The sequence below is a fragment of the Rhinolophus sinicus genome, chromosome 16 (assembly GCF_057876585.1).
Source record: "Rhinolophus sinicus isolate RSI-liver-muscle chromosome 16, RSI-T2T, whole genome shotgun sequence".
NCBI lineage: Eukaryota > Metazoa > Chordata > Mammalia > Chiroptera > Rhinolophidae > Rhinolophus > Rhinolophus sinicus.
In genome coordinates this window covers 76,110,271-76,130,412 of record NC_142516.1, presented here as the reverse complement: position 1 = coordinate 76,130,412, position 20,142 = coordinate 76,110,271, and the positions used below count along the sequence as shown (strand labels likewise).

Below are 20,142 nucleotides of genomic sequence, written 5' to 3'. Positions count from 1 at the left end.
ATTATAACTATGGCCTATTTTTAGTCAGATGATGGCATGCCCTTGGAATTAGGTTACAATAGGAATGGCACACCCTGCATTTAGGACATTTTGTGATAACATCTGGTGGTCATCATCTTATGTCAGGGTCCTCAGAGGATAGCAGCAGGCAACAGGAGACAGATGATATTTTTTTTGTCTATTTGTCAGAAGAAAATAAAAGGCAGCATCAGCTTTGGATTAGAATGTAATTGCCACGACTCCAGAAGCCTCTTGCCCCATGATGCTTGGAAAAGGAACATGAGGTGGCTCTGTGGTATAAAAGGAGATACATCCTCATGGAGGATGCTCTTTTCTCTGGATAGCCAGATCCCCCGGGAAGAGGTCAAACCCAACCTCTCTCCCAACTAAAATGGGAGCAGGATGCTGGTCCAACCTTCTGGGCTAATGTTCCAGTCATAAAGTGTGGAAAAATCTCATTGTGCCCAGAAAGGCACATGCTTGTACACACACACAAAAAAAATGAGCTTAAAAGTCTAATGTCATTTCAAGATAGGAGAAAGGCAACTAAATTACTATAAAATTTTAACGTAAAGATGGAATTGCCACAATCGCATGAACAATGTGTGAAAAGTACCAAACTTCAGGCACTTTACAAAAATTGTGCTTGGGACATCTTATTTTCAGTTATATGCTTTAATACTTTTGTTGTTGATTTTTTAAAACCCAAATTCCAGTAGTCCATAGCAACTATGCCATGACATACAAATGGAGGGTTTCAAATCCTCTGCTAGGCAGATTATCAAGCCAATCGCTAAGTGCATCCTTGGGAGAGCGGAGATGTTATGGCAAAGGAATCAGAGAGCCTGGAGGTACACAGAGAAGATACGGCCAGAAGGAATACCAGCGAGGAAGGGACTGGGACTACAAGAACTACAGGAAGGAAGGAAGGGGGGGGGGAAGAAAGGGAGGAAGGAAGGAAGGAAGGAAGGAAGGAAGGAAGGAAGGAAGGAAGGAAGGAAGGAAGGAAAGAAAAAAGGTTGTCAAAATTGCCCTCATTTCACAATTTTGCAAAGGATCTGGGTCTAAACTTCTAGCAAATTAAGATGGAGAATTTATAAAACCATAATTAGATATTTAAGGCAATTCTTCAAATTTTGCTTTAACTCTTGCATAGCTTCCTCTAATTCTCTGGATTGTTGCAGTAATGAGAATCTGCAAACAAAAAGACATACTTCATAGAAACAAGAAGAAAAGAAACTATGCTCTTTTGTATCGGCACTGGTTTTTTTCTCCCTGCGCTCCCTGAAGAAGCTCATTCATGGGCTTCTTCAATTGTCCTGAGTCTATGGGAAAGGGTATTTACCCGTTAGTCATTGAATGCCTGTTTCTACCCTCCTGCACTACTGGTCAAGAGAAGCAATCTTTTCAACTTCTTAAAAGTCCATTTTAAACATTCCTTGTATGACTCAGTTGGCGTGTTCACTGGTGACGAGCAGTCTCACTCTGACTAACCATCTTCTTCTTTTGACATCTTCCCACAGAAGAAGTGAGTTGCTGTTTAGAAGTTTCCCTTCAGGTGGCTTTTACCTCAGTCACAACAACAAACCAATTTTATAACGGGAAACTTTCCTCAAGAGATCAGAACGTTATATTAATGCAAAGTGCTTACTGCTACCAAGTTCTACCTCTTAAAATAGCAGAAGACAATGAATTTCTGTGGCTGTAGGGAGTTTTTCATAAAGTTCTTTACTTGGCAACCAAGAATAAGACTTTCTTTTAGGTTTCAGATTTTCAAAAAAATAAGAACATTCCTCCTAAGAAGCTGTCATCAGCATCAAGGTCTCTGAACGCAGCTGACTGAAAGAGGGGCTTCTGCACGCAAGGTGGAAATCTACGTTCAACTGAAGGTAACCAGAAAGCTAATATTTAATGTTAGGTTGCCATAAGATCCAGGCCCTCTTTTCCTAACTGCCCAGAAGAACCTTGTGTATTATTCATAGTGGGTTTCAAAGCAGACCTGGGTCATCAAGCGCGTAAGAACGGGTAGGCAGTGAAGGCAGAAGCTCTAGTGCAGGATGCAGCTGCAGTGACGACGGACTAGGCTTGCAATGTGATGGCGAGACCATGACTCCGTACTTGCTGATGCTCCCAGGGCTTGTTGGAAAACACAGGATATTATAACAGATTTTCACAACATATATTTAAAATGAAGTGAAAAGGCAAAAGGAAGAGACAGGTATATACAGGAGTAGAACAAAAGAAAGCTAAATAGGAAAAAAAAGAGTAACTGAGTATTCATTGTAGAGGGAATAGCAAGGATAATTAAAATTATTTAACATCAATTATTTAAATTTAAACCTTTCATTGCTAATTTAGGTCACAACACATGGCATAGTTGATGCAGAGACCTTATGTTAAATTATATAATCACAATTACAATTTATCAAAAGCCTCTAAATTAGATACTTAACTTATTCCTGATCACACTGCTTACTATTGTATCAAAAATGTCAAGGCCGGGGATTAAGGGAGTAACTTTTTATCATCATTGCACAACACTAACAGATATCTCTTCAGCTCAATGTTTCACTTTTATATTGAACAGGTAGACTAATTTGCTACTAAGTTTGTTTCTCTGGCCTGGGCTGTAAAAAAGCAGCATCCTCTGGAAGCATTTTGACTTACTGCAGTATTACAGAGATGCCAAGACACAACTCCAGTGAGAACCACACTTACTCAGGTAAATTCACCTAACTCATACGTTATGTTAGCCACATCGTAAAATATGTATTCAGTCATTCCGCTTACAAAGATGGTTAGATTTTATACTAAGCCAGAATTTCATTGGACTCCTATCTAAAATTTATGTGAAGGTTGGATGTTGGTGATATTGCAAATAATTAAACATATACTGATCTTTATGAGATTGTGTAGTGCTCTAAGCCATTAGCATCCTTATTTATCCTGAGAGCATACATAATACGTATTCAGAAACACGTATTATGTTTCTGATATTGTATGGCTAGCTGCCTACATCTTAACGACGATTACCATTATTTTCTTAGCATTTTGTTTAGTAATAGGCTAACGGCATTCTTTGTAAAGAATGCTAGTCATTCTTCAGTTTAGCTCTGCATCTTTAATAAAGAAAATTCCTTTAGACCCTTTTAAAAGAATTCTAAAAGGACCTACCTTTGATTATAAATGTTTAAATCATTTTTGTTTCTCCCAACTGCTTATTATGAACATTTTCAAATATATAGAAAATTTGAATAAAAACACAATGAACACTCCTGTTACTCATATATCTACCATCTAGATTCAACAACTGTTCACATTTTGCCATATAAACTTGTGTGTGTGTGTGTTTGCTGAATCCATTTCAAAATAAACTGCAGACTTCACAAAACTCTTTCATAAATAATTCAGCTGTATCTCCTAAAAACAGAGCATTTCACCATATAATCATAGTATCATTAACACCTCCAAGAAAATTAACAATAATTCTATAATATTATCTAATACCCAGACCATATGCAAATTTCTTCATTTGTTCTTCAAATATATTTTATGTAATATATTGTATAGCTGAGTTTTTTGGTGTCTTTTTAAATTTAGAACAGTGTTCTTCCCAAAACTCCTCACCACTCAACACACACACATTTCCTTTTCTTTGGCATTGAACTTTTAAAGTGTCTAGGCCAGTTGTTTTGTATAATGTTCCACACTCCAAATGTGCTTGATTATTTCTTCATCATGTCATTTAATTTGTTTATCTCTCCTCTGTATTTCTTGTGAATTTTAAGTTGAGTCTTTTAGATATATCTGAAACATTTGATCTGAGTTACAGCTGCTTATGTTGGCTTTTTTACCATTATGTACATAAGAGTTTATTGCCCTTATGCAACAAACTAAAATCTTTCTGAATTTGTAAAATATGAGTGCTACTAAGTGAGACCTCTCAAAGCCATCAAAATGGCTTTATGATTTCTTAGCAAAATATGTATTATAACCCACATTGACCTACTGAATCATGACATTCATATTCAACCTCTTTGCATTCTTGTAATTCAAACAGTTTTATTTAGAATGGGGTATACTACACTTAAAGTCATCATTTTCCTGTCAGTGTGCCATCTTTTCTCCCTTAGCATTATCTGTCTTGTGATTTTTAATTAAAGACACTTTTCTGTATTCATAGGCAGTTGAAGTCCTAGAACTATCTAGACGGCTTATTATCTGCTTCTAGAATAATAATATCTTTTATGAATATCTAAAAATAAATGCAATTTAGAAAAATAACTAAATTTTTATTGCACCAACTAAGTGTCAGGGAAATCTGTATGCTACTTCTATAATGTGTAATGAGTAACACAAAGCTGGGCTCTAAAGAATTGTAAAACTTGTAATTAACCCACATTACAAATATCTGTAAAACTGATGTCTGAAGGTTTCAGAGTGATTGCAAATTAAACTAATTACAAGTCTATTACAATTAATAAGTTAGTTCTTTAGACTCTTCTCAGGATAAGATGAAAGCTCAATGTTTATTTATAACTGGTTTGACTATTTATGTACAATGTTTGTTTTAGGACATTTTAACCTTTCCAAAATTCACCTTTTAACTAGATACAGGGGGGAAATTAGCCTTATATAGATGGCATACATGTTTCTGGCCCAGAAGAAACAGTAAAATGTACAACCTGAGTTACTATATAACACCTTGCATCTGAGAATCATTATATACAGTATAGAAGAGGATTAAAGCCAGAAAAAGTTTTCCTACCCATTTAATTAGTCATTTAAATTGAGAATTAAAAAAAAGAGCTGGTAAGCCCTTGAGGTACATTACCTGGTAGAGGAGGCCAATGTTCTGAAAATCAATTTACTAAAAGTTAATTTACCACTTTGCCAAAAATTAATTTTAGCTGATATCCTTCCTTCTTGCATATATTTGCCCGTTGGGAATAAATTATTCTTACATAAATTAATTCATTCACCAAGTGTTTATTGAGTACTTAGTATGTCCAGGCATGTTCTGTGTGTTGTACCCATAACAGGGAGCATCAGTAACAGAAAGTCACTGCCTCAGCACTTAGGGGGGATGAACGATCAACACATAAAATATGTAAAAATAACATCGGGTAGTGGGTAGTGATAAGTGCTACAGTTCCCTGTGTACCTCCTCTTCCTTTCTTTCCAGACTAGGTATCAGTGGACTAGATCTGATTTCCATCTCCTGGAGAGCAGCCAGGATAGGGAGTGACACTAATATAGTCATGTGTGGATCCATGGTCCCTACCCTGGAAGAGTGATGGGGGTGCATCCAGTGAAGCATCTGACAAAGTGGCATTTGAACAGAGACCAGAATAAACTTGGAGTGTGAGCCATAAAATATCTGAGGAAGAACAGTCCAGCCTGAGGGAATAGCAAATGCCAAGAACCCAGAGACAAATTCCTTAATCAATACTTAGTAAAAAGAAAAACTACAGTAGAAGAAATGGTCAAAAGAACACTAGACTGTCTATGTCCTCACCGGCTACAAGTTGAATATTCCTCAAAATGTGCCCATTAATACATACCTTTAATATATCCAAAAAGAATATTTCTTAAAATAAACTTTTGATAAATTTGGCAAATTCAGCAAATTGATTATCGATCAGACAAAGAGACCCTTTGCTAAATTGGCATATAGTAGTCTGGCTTTCAACCAATTAATTCCTGGCCAATTTTCCTAGAGTTATATATACTATAGAATAGATGTTTAATAAATGTTTATTGGAAGAATGGTAAGAAAAACACTGTATGTGAAACAAAATGTCAAGGATTATATTGAATATTGTATCTAAAAGCTGTAACATACTGGAACCTAATTTGGGCTTGGAACGAATAATTTCCCTCTGCTATTTGAACCCATCAAAAAACTATATGCAGGCCTTTGAACTGTAGCCACACAAAACCTATCTCTGTCCCAGTCTATCTCCTAGTACCTTCCTTTTTATCTTTGAAGGAGGCCCTGGAACTCAGCTTTCTTTCCTTTCTAGCTGAGTTGCTTCCTAGTCCTTGAAATTTTGCTCCCTACATTACTGCATAATCTTCCTAATTTTTCATTTTCTTCTGCATATGAAGGTAAGCACATAGGCCCTTCTAATTGTAAGAATCTTATTCCTGATTGCCAAAATGAAATAGGATTATGAAATAGCTAATATGGCAGAAGTTAGAAAGGTTGTAGAACCCTTACATAACTACCAAATTACCTCATCTTTGTGCTATTTAAGATGGCAAATGGGTCTCTGAGGATCAGACTTTCGTGATCTTCTCTCTAAATTATATGAATTAGTTCTCTCTCTTTTGGATTTGCTAAAAAAGCAAAGTAGTTAATACAACTGGTTATTTAAACATGTTGATATTTATGTATTTTACCAAAGATAAAGACAGTTGTTACAACAGTCAGCAGACACTGGTCCCAGCTTGGGGTGCCTCCAGATAATGGCCTCCCAGCTCATCCCCACTCTTCATACCTTTCCTCAGTAGTCATCAATCAGTGATCTAGGTATGCTCACTGACCCCTCCCATGGAGGGCAGCAGAGACTGCAGTGCTCCTATGAAGGCCACATAGAATCCATGGTCCCTTCCCTGGTGACTGCAACAGTTTGCTCGATTGGTCCTGTGAATAAGATTGTCTCTCAGAATGACTCTTTAGCATCTATTTGTTGTTCAGTCTGGACACGTGATGTAGTCAGTCTTCTAACTGCTAGGAAGCAAGGAGGCTTAAACAAATGCAACTACGGGGAAACTATGATTGGATGGAGCAATATAGGCATGAGAAGTGAGAATTTAAGAATTCCAAAACCCAGAAGGGTTTAGGAAGGAATAGCACGCCTGTTCTCTCTCTTCTGCTGAGACATTCCCTTGCTACAAATTTGGACTGAAAACAGGGATGGTGTCCCTGTCACAAAAACAGAACGGAGGTAACTTCCTAGTGTATAGAATGGCAGGTGTTTGAAATATGCCTTGCAGACAGACTACTACACTTCACTGAGGTTTTGCCCTCTGCATTTATCCCTAGGGGTGAAGTTCACCGAACCACTCTTTTCCTCTAGCCCCAACTTTAGATGTCATCAAAGTAGAATAGATGTTTCCTTCCCCAAATGAACAGTTTCTGGCTTCTAGGACCTCAGCAATGGATGACACTCTTTATGATGGGTCCTTGGCTCTCCCCCATCCATCTCCCCCACAATGAAGAACATGTTCATTTCCTTACTAATCCATCATACTGAGGATGACATACAAATACCAGAAAGCCAAAGTTCAAGGGCAAAGGCAGCAGAGGAGACGGAGAGGCAAAGTGCAGGAGCAAGGCTGAGCCATTGCCTACAGGGATCCTGTTACCAGGATATTGCCCAGGCAAGGACTTCCACAGGCAGAGAGTAAGATAAAAACCTGATGTGAAAACTGGGGCCCAGGTTCAGAGCTGGACATCACTGGGCATTGTTCTACTATAGTACCTAAGTGTTGAGTCACAGCAACTTAATTCCTCTTATTACTATCTGGTCGGACGGGGGTGAGAGTGAGCCTGCTGTTGGCAGTCCAGCCGCAAGGATAGGCGAGCTTCAGGAAATCTTCAAAAGTCAGACGAGAAGGATGTGGGCAAAAATATCTAAATACTAGATGTCAGTTTCCACGGAATCAGACAACTGGAATCAGGGACTTAAGAGCTGCTCTTGGCAAAGGAGTTTTTGCATGTAGAAACTAGGCAAGAAGAAAAGAATCACTCCTATTCACGCTGAGTGACAAGGAAAGGCAGGATAACTGAGCTGAACTTTTTCTATTCTGTTGCTTGCTAAATTTTACAATTGAGTTTAGAGAAAATGAGACCCAGTCTCCAGGTCAGGATACCCTGGCTACTTCAGATTAAACCCCTATAATCCTGAGTGCTTGCCCTCCCCTGCTATCATTACCATGCCATCCCAAGGTCCCCAGACCAACCTTCTTCCCAATCCTGGTACCTAGGGCTCTGGTTCAGCTCTTTAGTATCTATCTCACTGCACTGACCTGCTGCAGCTACTGCTAGTGTCCTGGGGCTTGTCTGATGTCAGCCTAGCCCAGAGCTGGGTTTTCAAATCTACAGCACAAAAAAGGTGTTGGACTTGAAAATTTACAGACATAAAATAAGGACTGTAATGACTGAGAGTGGAAATAGGAACAGAAACTTAAGCTGCAACATCAACAAGAAACCAAGAACACACAAAACACAATTTTAGGCAGGAGGGGTTTTCCCAGATTTGTTTTCACTGTTTCTTGGCGGTAGCTCCAATTTGCTAAGCTCTTTATTATTCGATCAAGTGGAAGTATGAGGAAATGTGAGACCCCTAGTTGTGTCCCTAAAGTCATTGCCACTAATCAGATGGCCATAGCAGCTCAGGTCAGCAGGAACTCTGGGAGCATCAGCAGTGATCCCTGTGTCCTTGGAATGTCACTCTCTTGCTCTAACCCTTCCGTGGGGGCCTACTGCCCTCGGACTCTTTAGCCTTGCCTTTAAGGTCCACAGAGAACTTTCTCTCACTAATTCCATTCAAGCACCAAATACTCCAGCCAAACTTGGAACATGGAAAAATCACTGTTTTCCATGCTTGACATGAATATTTCCCACTTTTTGACTTCACAAAGTTTAATTGCTTTTGAATAACATTTTATCTTATTTATACATCCAAATGTAACTATTTTTCAATGCCAGCTAAAAACACTATCTTTTCCAGAATGCTTTCTTCCTGATTATACTAATCTCCAATTAGACCTGTATCTCTCCTATTTAAATCAGTATTTTTTTTTAAGTACCGTGTTTTCCCAAAAATAAGACCTAGCCGGACCATCAACTCTAATGCATCTTTTGGAGCAAAAATTAATATAAGACCTGTTATTATATATTATATTATATTAAAGACCCTGTCTTAGATTATAGTAAAATACGATCGGGTCTTATATTAATTTTTGCTCCAAAAGACGCATTAGAGCTGATTGTCCGGCTAGGTCTTATTTTCGGGGAAACACGGTATGTCTTGTCTCATCTTCCTATGTTACACTACACATTCATCAGGTACAGAGATGGTATTTTATTATTATTTTCAATTGATCACAGAGTTGAACTAATCATATTCCTTAATTCATACTTTCCAATCATTATAGTCGAAGCAAAACACCTAATTTAAATATTTATTCCTTTTTATCTCATTCCCCATTTCCATTCCTTTCCCATTCCCTTCTCTCTCAATAGACAATTGCTTAAATGAGTCTGATGTATAACACAAATGTATATGTAATATTGTAAAATATGGTGTTCTATTGTATTTTAGTAGACTTTGTTCTACATGTTCCTTTTTTATATAGCATTGAGTTTTTAAGATCTATTCCTGTTGCCCTGTGGTTTGTTACTTACTTCAAGCTGCCAAAGGGTATTCCATAGTATGTACCCTTCACATTCTATTCATCCATTCCTCTGGTGATGAACACTCAGGTTTTCTTTAATGCCGGCCACCACAAACAGTGCTCCAATGACTACTATGTGTGGAGATTTCTATAGGTTATAAATACCCAGGTAAGTGCTGGCTAGTTTGGAAGATAGATGCATTGTCAATATTTCTAAGTACTGAATTCTACTAGCTATACAAGTCTACTCTCACTAGCAGTGCACATGGATTTGTGTTTTCCTACATCCTTGCAAATATTTGGCCTTATCTGATTTTCTAATGCTTGATAATCTAACGGATGCCTAGTTATAATTCATGAATTTGTTTAAATTATTCTTATCTATTTAATGAGTTTGAACATTTTTCATATATTCTTTAGCTATATAGGTTTCCACTTATGTAATTTGCCTGTATACAGCCTTTGCCTATTTTTCAATTAGTTTTCCTGACTTTTTGTTATTGGTTGATTTGCAGAAGTTTCCTTGTACATTCTAAATATTTTAATTTGAACAATATTTTAATTGTTCATTGAACAATTTTGATAAAATTAAATCATCCATTTTTCACCTTCTCATTTGTGCTTTTGTATCTTGTTTAAGAAGAATTTCCCTACAACACCAGGATCATAAAGTTATCCCATATTTTCTTCTTAAGCTTTATAGTTTTACCATTCATATTTAGGTCTCTAGTCCATCAGAGATATATTTATATCTACACACACACACCCCACACCCATGGTGTGGGGTGTGTGTGTGAGTGTGTGTGTGTGTGAGTGTGTGTGTGTGTGTGTGTGTGTGTGTGTGTGTATGGTGTAAGATATGGATCTGTTTTGTTTTTCTCAATATGGTGAACTAATTTTCCCGTTACCATACATAGTAAATAGTTTGTCCTTTTCTCATGGCTTTGTGATACCACATTTTCATATAACAGGCTTCTATCTGAGGTCTCCATTCTGTTCTATTTCTTCATTTGTCTGTTTTTGCAACAGTTCCATATTGTTTTTGATTGTTATAGCTTTGTTGTATATCTCAAGTGTTCGTAGCACAAACTCCCACCTCTTAGTGTTCTTTTTCAAAGTTGATTTAGCTATTTGTGGATCTTTATTCTTCTATATACATTTAAAAATAAGTATTGGAAGTGTCATAAACACCTACCTACCTAATCTTGATTGGCATTCTGTAGAATTTATGCATGATTTGGAAGGAAATTGATATTTTTAGAATGTTAAGTTACTCATGAGGGTTAACTATTTCTCCATTTATTTAGAACTTTATACCCTGTAATTGGATTTTAAAACATTCTCCAGAGAGGTCTTGCATATTATTTTAAAAGTTTATTACTAGGCACTTCATAGTTTTTCTACTGCTTGTATCGTAGATTATTTTCTATTATGTTTCTAGATGGTTATTACTAGTATAGAGAAATGTTACTGACTTTTAAATATTGATCTTGTACCAGCATCTTTGCTGAACTTCCCAATTTGCTTTACTTTCTTGACTTGTTATAACATCTGTACATAATATTGCTTTTTGCCTTTATAATATTATTATGCCTCAAATTCTCTTTTGATAGATATTAAGGTTAAGATTGACCAGTACTCTAGCTCTTTTTATTGTTGTTGTTTATATTTCCTTTGTACATTTTTTCAACACTTTTAATTTCTACCTTTATCATTTTGCTTTAAAAGTCTCTTATTTTTGCTATTACTGTTTTGTGTGTTTTTTTGTAATCCAACATGAGTACCATTTACAGTTAGTATAATTAATCTTGTATCATGTTGGTATTTCATTTCCCTTTATTATTCTGCTTCTTTTTCCTCTTCCTGTTCTTTCCTGCCTTCCTCCAAGTAAATAAAAATTTCTTCTGCTAGTTTGAGATTTACATACTAATCTTATTCTTCTAATGGGTTATCCCTAACTTATTAAGATCATTGTTACATGTCTTTTTCTATTTCCCAAATTCATCAATACACATATCTTCCCTTAACCAATACAAATAATTTAGTATTCTCTCACCTCTTTTCAGTTCTTTACTGAAATGTTTTGGTTTACATCATCTAGAATTTCAGTTTGGGATTGTTATAAATGTGTTTGTCTCCATTTTCTTCTTTTTGCTCTTTATCTGTTTGCCCTTACATTTTTAGACAAATATCAAATTTAAAAAGTTATTTGTTCATCTTTCTTCCCATATCTCTATGACATCATACTGAATTTATCTTTCTTCTTACTGGAGTTCTTCCAAAAGTCTTTATATTTTTAAAAATTCTGATAAAATATACGACATAAAATTTACCATTTTAACCATTCTTTATTTTTTTAATTGTGGTAAAATACACATAACATACAATAAAATTTGCCACCATAACTATTTTTAGGTATATAGTTCAGTAGTGTTAAGGACATTTACATTGCTGCACAACCGTCACCAGTCTCCGTCTCAGGAACTTTTTCATCTTCCCAAACTGAAATTCTGTGCCCATTTAACAGTAAGTCTCCATTCCTTTCCCTCTAGCCTCTAGAAACCACCATTCCATTTTCTGTCTTTATGATTTGACTACTCTAGGTACCTCACATAGACGGAATCATACAGTATTTGTCATTTTGTGTCTGGCTTATTTCACTTAGTATAACGTCTTCAAAGTTCATCCATGTTACAGCAGGTGTCAGAATTTTCTTCCTTTTTAAGGCTGAAAAATACTCTATTGCATGTATATACTGCATATTTTTTTAGCCATTCATGCATTGATGGACACTTGGGTTGCTTCCACCTTTTGGCTATTGTGAATAATGTTGCTGTGAACATGAATATACAAGTATCTGTTTGAGTCCCTGCTTTCACTTCTTTTGGGTATATACAGAGGAGAATTTCTGAAGTGATGCTAATTCTAGAACTGGAATTCTAGAATCATATAATTTTAAGTTTTTGAGGACTGGCACACCGTTCTACATAGTGGCTACACCATTTTTACATGTACATTCCCACAAGCAATGCATAGGATCCAATTTCTCCACATCCTCACTAACACTTCATTTTTTTCTTTTTTAATAATAGCGATCCTAATGGGTGTTAAGTAAGGTATGTCATTGTCAGTTTGACTTGCATTTCCCTAATGATTAGTGATATTTTCTAAGATTGAGCATCTTTTTAAGTACTCATTGACCATTTATATGTTGTCCTTGGAGAAATGTCTATAGAAGTTTTTTGCCCATTTTTGGTTTATTTTCAGATTATTCATTCTTAGTGTATGGAAATGCAACTGATTTTTTGCATATGGACTTTGCATCCTGCTACTTTGCTGATTTCATTGATCAGTGCTAACATCTTTTGGGGAGGAGTCTTTAGAGACTTCCATATATAAGATCATATCATCTGCAGAGATAATTTTACTTCTTCCATTCCAACTTGCCTAATTGCCCGGGCTAGGGCTTCCAATACTATGCTGACTAGAAGTGGTGAAATCAGGCATCCTTGCCTTCTTCCTGATCTTAGAGGAAAAGTATTTGGTCTTTCACCATTGAGTATAATGTTAGCTGTGGGTTTTCCATAAATGAACTTTAATATGTTGAGGTAGTTTCCTTCTATCCCTAGTTTGTTGAGGGTTTTTTTATCATGAAAGGGGTTGAATTTTGTCAAATGCTTTTTCTGCATCGAGATGGTCATTTTTCCCCCGTCATTCTTTTAATTGGTATACTATATTGATTGATTTTTGTATATTGCACCATCCTTACATTCCAGGAATAAATCCCACTTTGCCATGGTGTATCATCCTTTTAATATCCTGTTGAATTTGGTTTGCTAATATTTTATTAAGGACTTTTGCATCAGTATTCATAAGAAATATTGGTCGGTAGTTTTCTTTGTCTGGCTTTGATATCAACGTAATGATGGCCTCATAAAATAAATTAGGAAATGTTCCTCTTCAATTTTTTGGAAGAGTTTGACAAGGATTTGTATTAATTCTTTAAATATTAGATAGAATTTACCAGTGACATCATCTCATCCTGGGGTTTTGTTTGTTGACATTTTTGATTACTGATTCAATCTTCTTACTAGTTATAGGTCTATTCAGATTTCCTATTTCTTAATGATCCAGCCTTTAGTTGGTTGTATATTTTTAGGAATCTGTCCATTTCATCTAGGTTATCCAATTTGTTGGTGTACAATTGTTTATAGTACTCTAATTCTTTTTATTTCTGTAAAATCGGTAGTAATGTCCCCTTTTTATTTCTGATTTTAGTTATTTCAGTCTTCTCTCTTTTTTTCTTGGTCAATACAGCTAAAGGTTTGTCAATTTTGTTGATCTTTTTGAAGCACTAACTCTTGGTTTCATTTATTTTCTATATTGCTTTTCTATCCTATTTATATCTGCCCTAATCTTTTTAATTTCTTTCCTTTTGTTAGCTTTGGACTTAGTTTGTTCTTCTTTTTCTAGTTCCTTAAATTGTAAAGTTAGGTTGTGCATTTGAGAACTTTGTGCTTTTTAATGTAAATATTTACAGCTATAAACTTCCCACTTACACACTTTTGCTGCATGCCATAGTTTAACTATGTTGTATTTTATTTCATTTTTCTCAAGATATTTTAAATTTCCCTTGTAATTTCTTTTTTGACATATTGGTTATTTAAGAATGTGTTGTTTAATGTCTACATATTTATGAATTTTCTAGTTTCCTTTCTGCTGTTGATTTGATTTCATTTCATTCCATTCTAATTAAAAAGATACTTTGTATAATTTCAATCTTTAAATATTTATTAAGACTTGTTTTGTGGCATAACATATGGTCTATTCTGGAAAATGTTTCTTGTGCACTTGAGAAAAATGTGTATTATGCTGTTGCTGGAAGAAGAGTTCTGTATATATCTGTTAGGTACAATTTTTCTATAGTTTTGTTCAAGTCCACCCTTTCCTTATTGATCTTCTGTCCGGTTGTTTTACTCATTATCAAAAGTGGGGTATTAAAATCTCCTACTACGATTGTAGCCAAGATATTTTTTAAAGATGGTCTTTGTGTGGCAAAGTTTCTGAGGTCTGAAATGGCTGGGATTATTTTTTATTGCACTCTCATATTGAAATAACAAACTGGATAAATACAAAATTTTAGCTTTAGAGATTTTTCTCCTTTTCAATACTAAAAAGTATAACTCAATTGTCTTCTTGCAGAAGTAAGGCAGAAGTTTCTCCCCTACTAAAATGAATATATTACATATCCATTTGTGAGTGATCTTCTATTTCTCTCTGGAAGATTCTTTATTTTTGATATTCTTAAATTTTAGTATAATAAGTCTAAGTATAAAAACACTTACATCAAAAAGAACAAAGGTCTCAAATGCACAACCTAACTTTACAACTTAAGAACTAGAGAAAGAACAAATTAAGTACAAAGCTAGCAAAAAGAAGGAAATTAAAAAGATTACAGCAGACATAAATAGAGATAGAAAAACAACACAGAAAATAAATAAAAAAGAGTTAGTGATTCAAAAAAATCAACAAAATTGATAAACGTTTAGTTATATTGACAAAGGAAAAAAAGAGAGAATACTGAAATAACTAAAATCCGAAATAAAAAGGGGACATTACTACTGAGTTTATAGAAATAAAAAAATTATAAGAGAGTACTATAATTAATAGCAATCTATCTTATTTAACTGTGTAAGAGTCTATGCAATCTCCATGTTTTAGCTAACAAATTTGGACACGTCATTGACCTTGCATTTTATGAGGTTAACGGCTATATCTTCAGTGCCTCACAGGGTTCCTGGCATATAGTAAGTGTACTAAATAAAATGTGGTGAATGAATGAATGACTAAATAGATATCAAGGAGATTGACAACGTTTCTGAGATTCTATAAAATGTACTAATGTTTCTTTTTTAATTTGTCTGAATAGCTAGTAAATTTTCATAGGAGAAAAGTAAGAAATAGACATTTAATACAATTTATCATTAATCTGAGTTAGTTCCATTAACTGATCTATGGATTATATGAAATATAAAATACACAGGAAAAGAATCATGCAAATTATCATTGGTTTATACACTGATATCTGAAGACTGACGGATATTAGTCTCCATCAAAAATACAACACCTCTTTGTACATGTAATGTAACACACTGTACTTGGTCTACAGCCTTTTCTCCCCTACTAAACTGTGACCAACTTAGAGGGACTACCTGTTTTTGAAGGAATAATGTAGATGACAAAATTGACACTGTACTCTTTTAGACTGGTGATACATACCACTATATAACAATTAAAAGACTTAGAAATCATTATATAATAATTAAGATACTTAGAAGTGGAAAAAAGTGGTAGTATTTCTTTTTTTCCCCTCAAGAATATCCATTAGGGTATTCTTAAGGGAAAGCATGGTGACTATAGTTAATAATGACTATAGTTAATAATGTACAGTATAGTCACTATAGTTAATACTGTATTGTATATTTGAAAGTTGCTAAGAGAGTGGATCTTAAAAGTTTTCATCACAAGAAAAAAATGTTGTAACTATGTATGATGGATGTTAACTAGACTTACTGTGACCATATTGCAATATATACAAATAGTGAATCATTATGTTGTACACCTGAAACTAATGCTATATGTCAATTATATCTTAATACATATAAAAGAATATCCACTTATATGAATGAATGCTAAGTTAACATAAAAACAAAAGTGGAAAAGAGAATGGGGATTTTCTCTGCTTAAATCATCTTTCTTATGGTTAAATCATCTTTGTTATGGTTATAGGCTTGTTTAGTGGTATGATTTTTTTCTAATGATAACTATGTGTGAACCCCCTATCATCATATTTTCTGATTCTCCTACCATCTAAAATAATAGCAATAATGTCCACCTTAAACAGTCATGCAAATGTGCAAGTTGTCACAGACTTAGGAACTGATAGAATCTTTCTTGAACATAAGTAACAAAAAAGTTGATAGAAAACGAAAAGATAGATTCTCTCATGGTTGTGAATACAGAAAGCTTCAGGACAATTCATAGCTATAAGAAGTATTATTGTGACAACACTGGTAAATGCAAATGGACGTTAAGAAAATGCTCTAGCTGATGAAATTCTTGCAGGCTTTTGGATATCAAGAATCTGTTTATAAAACTGAACTATATAAATAACAGTAAGAAAAATAAAGCCAGTGTTTTTCTACAGAAATTGAGTGAATTATTGAAATTTGAGAAGGTGTTAACAGTCTTGAAAATATGAATTCTTTGGGTTGAGCATTTCTACTGTGCAAAAGTGGTATGGGATATTTCAACCAGTCTGCCAAATAATCTATGCATAAATTGGAGCGAGCAGTTCCCCTGAAAGAGTTGCTTTATATTAAAAAAATAGTATCCAGTTTAAAAATAAACTCATTTAACTTTTACATACTTTTCATATTTCCCCATCTTAATTAGTTCCTCAAGTTAACTTCTTGTTAACCAAACACTATCAATTCCTAGCTAATGCCATCTCATTCAAATATATTGATGAATATAGGGCAATGTGATAAAATGATTCTCATGAAGGAAGCATAATATTATATTTGCTTTCAGAATAAACTCCTATTCATGTCTGCACATCCTGTAATGACCACATTGTTTCATGGATTCTAAGGTATTGCTCCCTTTGGGAACATATTTGAAATGTAAAACTTTGGCAGACATCTTTACAAAGTACATAGGCATACTTTAAAATTTTCTCTTTAACATTTTAACCCATGTGTGTATAGCTTCTCTTTTGAAATAGTTCCCTTGTTTGAAGAATTTAAGCAATGAAATTTCAGGTAAAGTCACCAATAGTGAGGTGATGTGGTCTAAAATAACTTACGAAACAGTTATCTTTAACAGAAATCACACAGGATTGCAGACTTGAAATGGACCCTATAGATCATGTAAATTGAAGACCATTAGGGGAGCCATGATAAGGACTGAAAACACTTTTCACCCTATAATTTTTAATGTGATCCAGATATTTAATGTTTCTGTTCTGCTTAGTGAAGGCAAATCTACATTTTTTTTTTTTTTTTTTGCTTTATTTAGATGTTATTTAAATGTAATTCCCATTACTTCAACTGGAATCTTTTGGGGGAAAATATTCTATTATGAATATGTACTAAATTTTTGGAATTTACTTAATTCCTTGGAGAAATACATCTTCATTAGTATGTACCTAGTTGGGCCAAAAAGTCTTTCTATGGTAGTGTTATCAGCTAATTTTCTATGCTACTACACTTTTGAATAAATATGAGGGATAGGGTACATGGATTTAGTCCAAGTATTGTTTTTCAATATTTTATCTGAAATTGTATTCAATTTAGTTTTTAGAAGATAGTTTTGGCATTTTAAAATGTCATTGTAATTAAGCCTGTATTTGGTGTATTTATTTAAAGCACTAGTAACACATTGATTTACATTTAAGTTTTAAACAACCTGTTTCATTTCTATAATGCTAACTTAAAGTTGAATAGCATGTTCTTATATGGATAGTGCTTGTGTTTTACGCTGACAGTTTTCATAATAAATTAATTAGATATGATAGAGACCTTTTATAAATGTTTCATGTTCATAACTTTTTCATTTCATTGCCATTACATTAAAAATCTTATGTTAAATAAAAGTATGCTAAAATAAATATTTTAAACATCATTATGTATGTACCATTAACATGGAAATTTTGAGTGCAAACAATGAATACAGTCCTAGTCATTTAAAGACATAGAATAAAGACATGTAGAAAGGCAACTGCCTTGTAAGTATTCCTACAAATGGTATAATTATACCACTTCTTTCATTACACTATTACTTTACCACTCGTTTAGTATTTGATAGCTGTGCTGGGCTGACTAGAAATTTTGAATATGAAAAAAAAAAAAACTTGTTGGATTGGTATTTTAAATTTTCTTTCTAAATTTAAAACTTTCTAAAAATGTTCAAGTTCTGCATTTTATACTTGGTTTTTCATTTACTTAAAATTTAATTTTGTGTGTAGCATTAGAAGAAATTCAACTCCTTTTCTCCCATGTGAAAAACCTATCTTTCCAGTTTTGAGCAGTTATTTATTGAACAGTTGCTCCTGTCCTTTTGATGCCTTTTTAACATTATCTTGATAATTCTTGGCACTTTACACTTTCCCTTTACAATTCCTTTGTCAAGGTCCAGGGGGAAAAACCGTGCTGGTAATTTGATGGGGAATTGCACTGAATCTATAGATTAATTTGGGGGAAAGTTGAAATCTTTATGATATTAAATTTTCATACCATAAACATGGTGTATTTTTCCTTTTATGTAGATTTCCAATAAAGTTTGATTATTCCCTCTACAAATGTCTTGCATATATTTTAAAAGGTAATTATTAGCTGTTATTTTATATTTGGGGTTATTACTATAAAGAAGTTCTTTTTAAAATTATATTTTCAAACTTGTACTGCTAGTACATAGGAATGCAGTTGATTTTTATAAATTGTACTTGCACCTACAAACCTTGTTGAATTAATTATCTTGTTGACATTTTCAGCCATTGTTTCTTCATATGTTCTCTCTGCCCCTTTCTCTCGCTCTCTTCTCCTTCTGGACTCCCACAATGTATACGTGGATCTGCTTGATGCCACAGGTGCTTTAGGCTCTGCTCATTTTTCTTCAATCTTTTTTCTGTTTCTTAGCCTCAATACTTTCCATTGTCCTATCTTCAAGTCCATTGAATCTTCTGCCTGCTAAAATGTGCCTTTGAGTCCCTCCAGTGAGTTTTTCATTTCAGTTATTGTACTTTACATCTGCGGAATTTTTTTAGGTTTTCTATCTCTGTTATTTCCATTTTGTTCACTTATTTTGTTGACTTTCTTCCCATCTTCCTATAGTTCTTTGAGCATCTTTAAGACAGCTGTTTTAAAGTCTTTATCTGCCATTAGGGTTTTTTTTTTTTTTTTCCAGTTTTTGTTGATTTTTTTCCCTTCGAATGGGCCATACTTTCCTGCTTCTTTGTATGTCTTGTGATGTTCTTGTTGAACACTGGACATTCAAATCTAATAATGCAGTAACTCTGGACAGCAGATTCTCACCCTTCCCCAGGATTTGCTGGGGTATTTTTGTTGTTGTTTTTGTTTTTGTGATTGTGTAGGCTGTCTCTGCCAAGGATCAACCTGAGGCATAAACTTCGCATCTTCTGTCTTTTCTGAGCCTTTCCCTCTGCATTACCCCCATATATGCTGTTGTTCTTGAATGTCCTAAGTTTTCAATGTCTGGCTTCCAAAAGGGGAAAAAGCGGAAAATGAAGGAAGGTGCTGGCTATTTTAATCCCTAGGACATAATTCAGCCAGAGGGGGCAGGGCTTGCAACAATGGGGGAAAGTGCAACAACAATGGATGCCTCTTCTTTGTCTACACCTCTGTGATCAGTAGCAGAAATCAGTGATTAGAACACAGATCTCCAGTATTTGGAGGACGGAATCCTTTTTGCGCATCCTAGCTCCCACACACTTTGTTCAAGCTGCTCAAGGAACACATGCACGGCTACCTGCCACTGGCTGGGGGTAGGGCATGGGTTGGTGCCATTGTACTAAGATCTGAAATTGAGCAAAATTAATCACAGTTTACTATCCAGGTTTCCCCCTAGAAGTTGCAAGCCTTCAACAGACTCCGGAGCTCAAAAATAGTTACATCAGATTCTGTCAGTGAAGTTATAGTCTAGGTGGGGAGACAG

The 20,142-nt window shown here is 34.6% G+C and overlaps 1 protein-coding gene across 1 annotated transcript in view; it reads left to right on the top strand.

Moving 5' to 3' along the window:
• The first annotated feature begins 1,733 nt into the window (after positions 1 to 1,733).
• Positions 1,734 to 20,142, top strand: part of ERCC6L2 (ERCC excision repair 6 like 2) — a 141,072-nt gene continuing 122,663 nt past the window's right edge. Inside the window, exons 1-2 of the mRNA XM_074330256.2 lie at positions 1,734 to 1,889; positions 2,588 to 2,722. Coding sequence (XP_074186357.2) covers positions 2,683 to 2,722 — 40 coding nt within the window. The 5' untranslated portion in view covers positions 1,734 to 1,889; positions 2,588 to 2,682. The remainder of the gene's footprint in view (positions 1,890 to 2,587; positions 2,723 to 20,142) is intronic.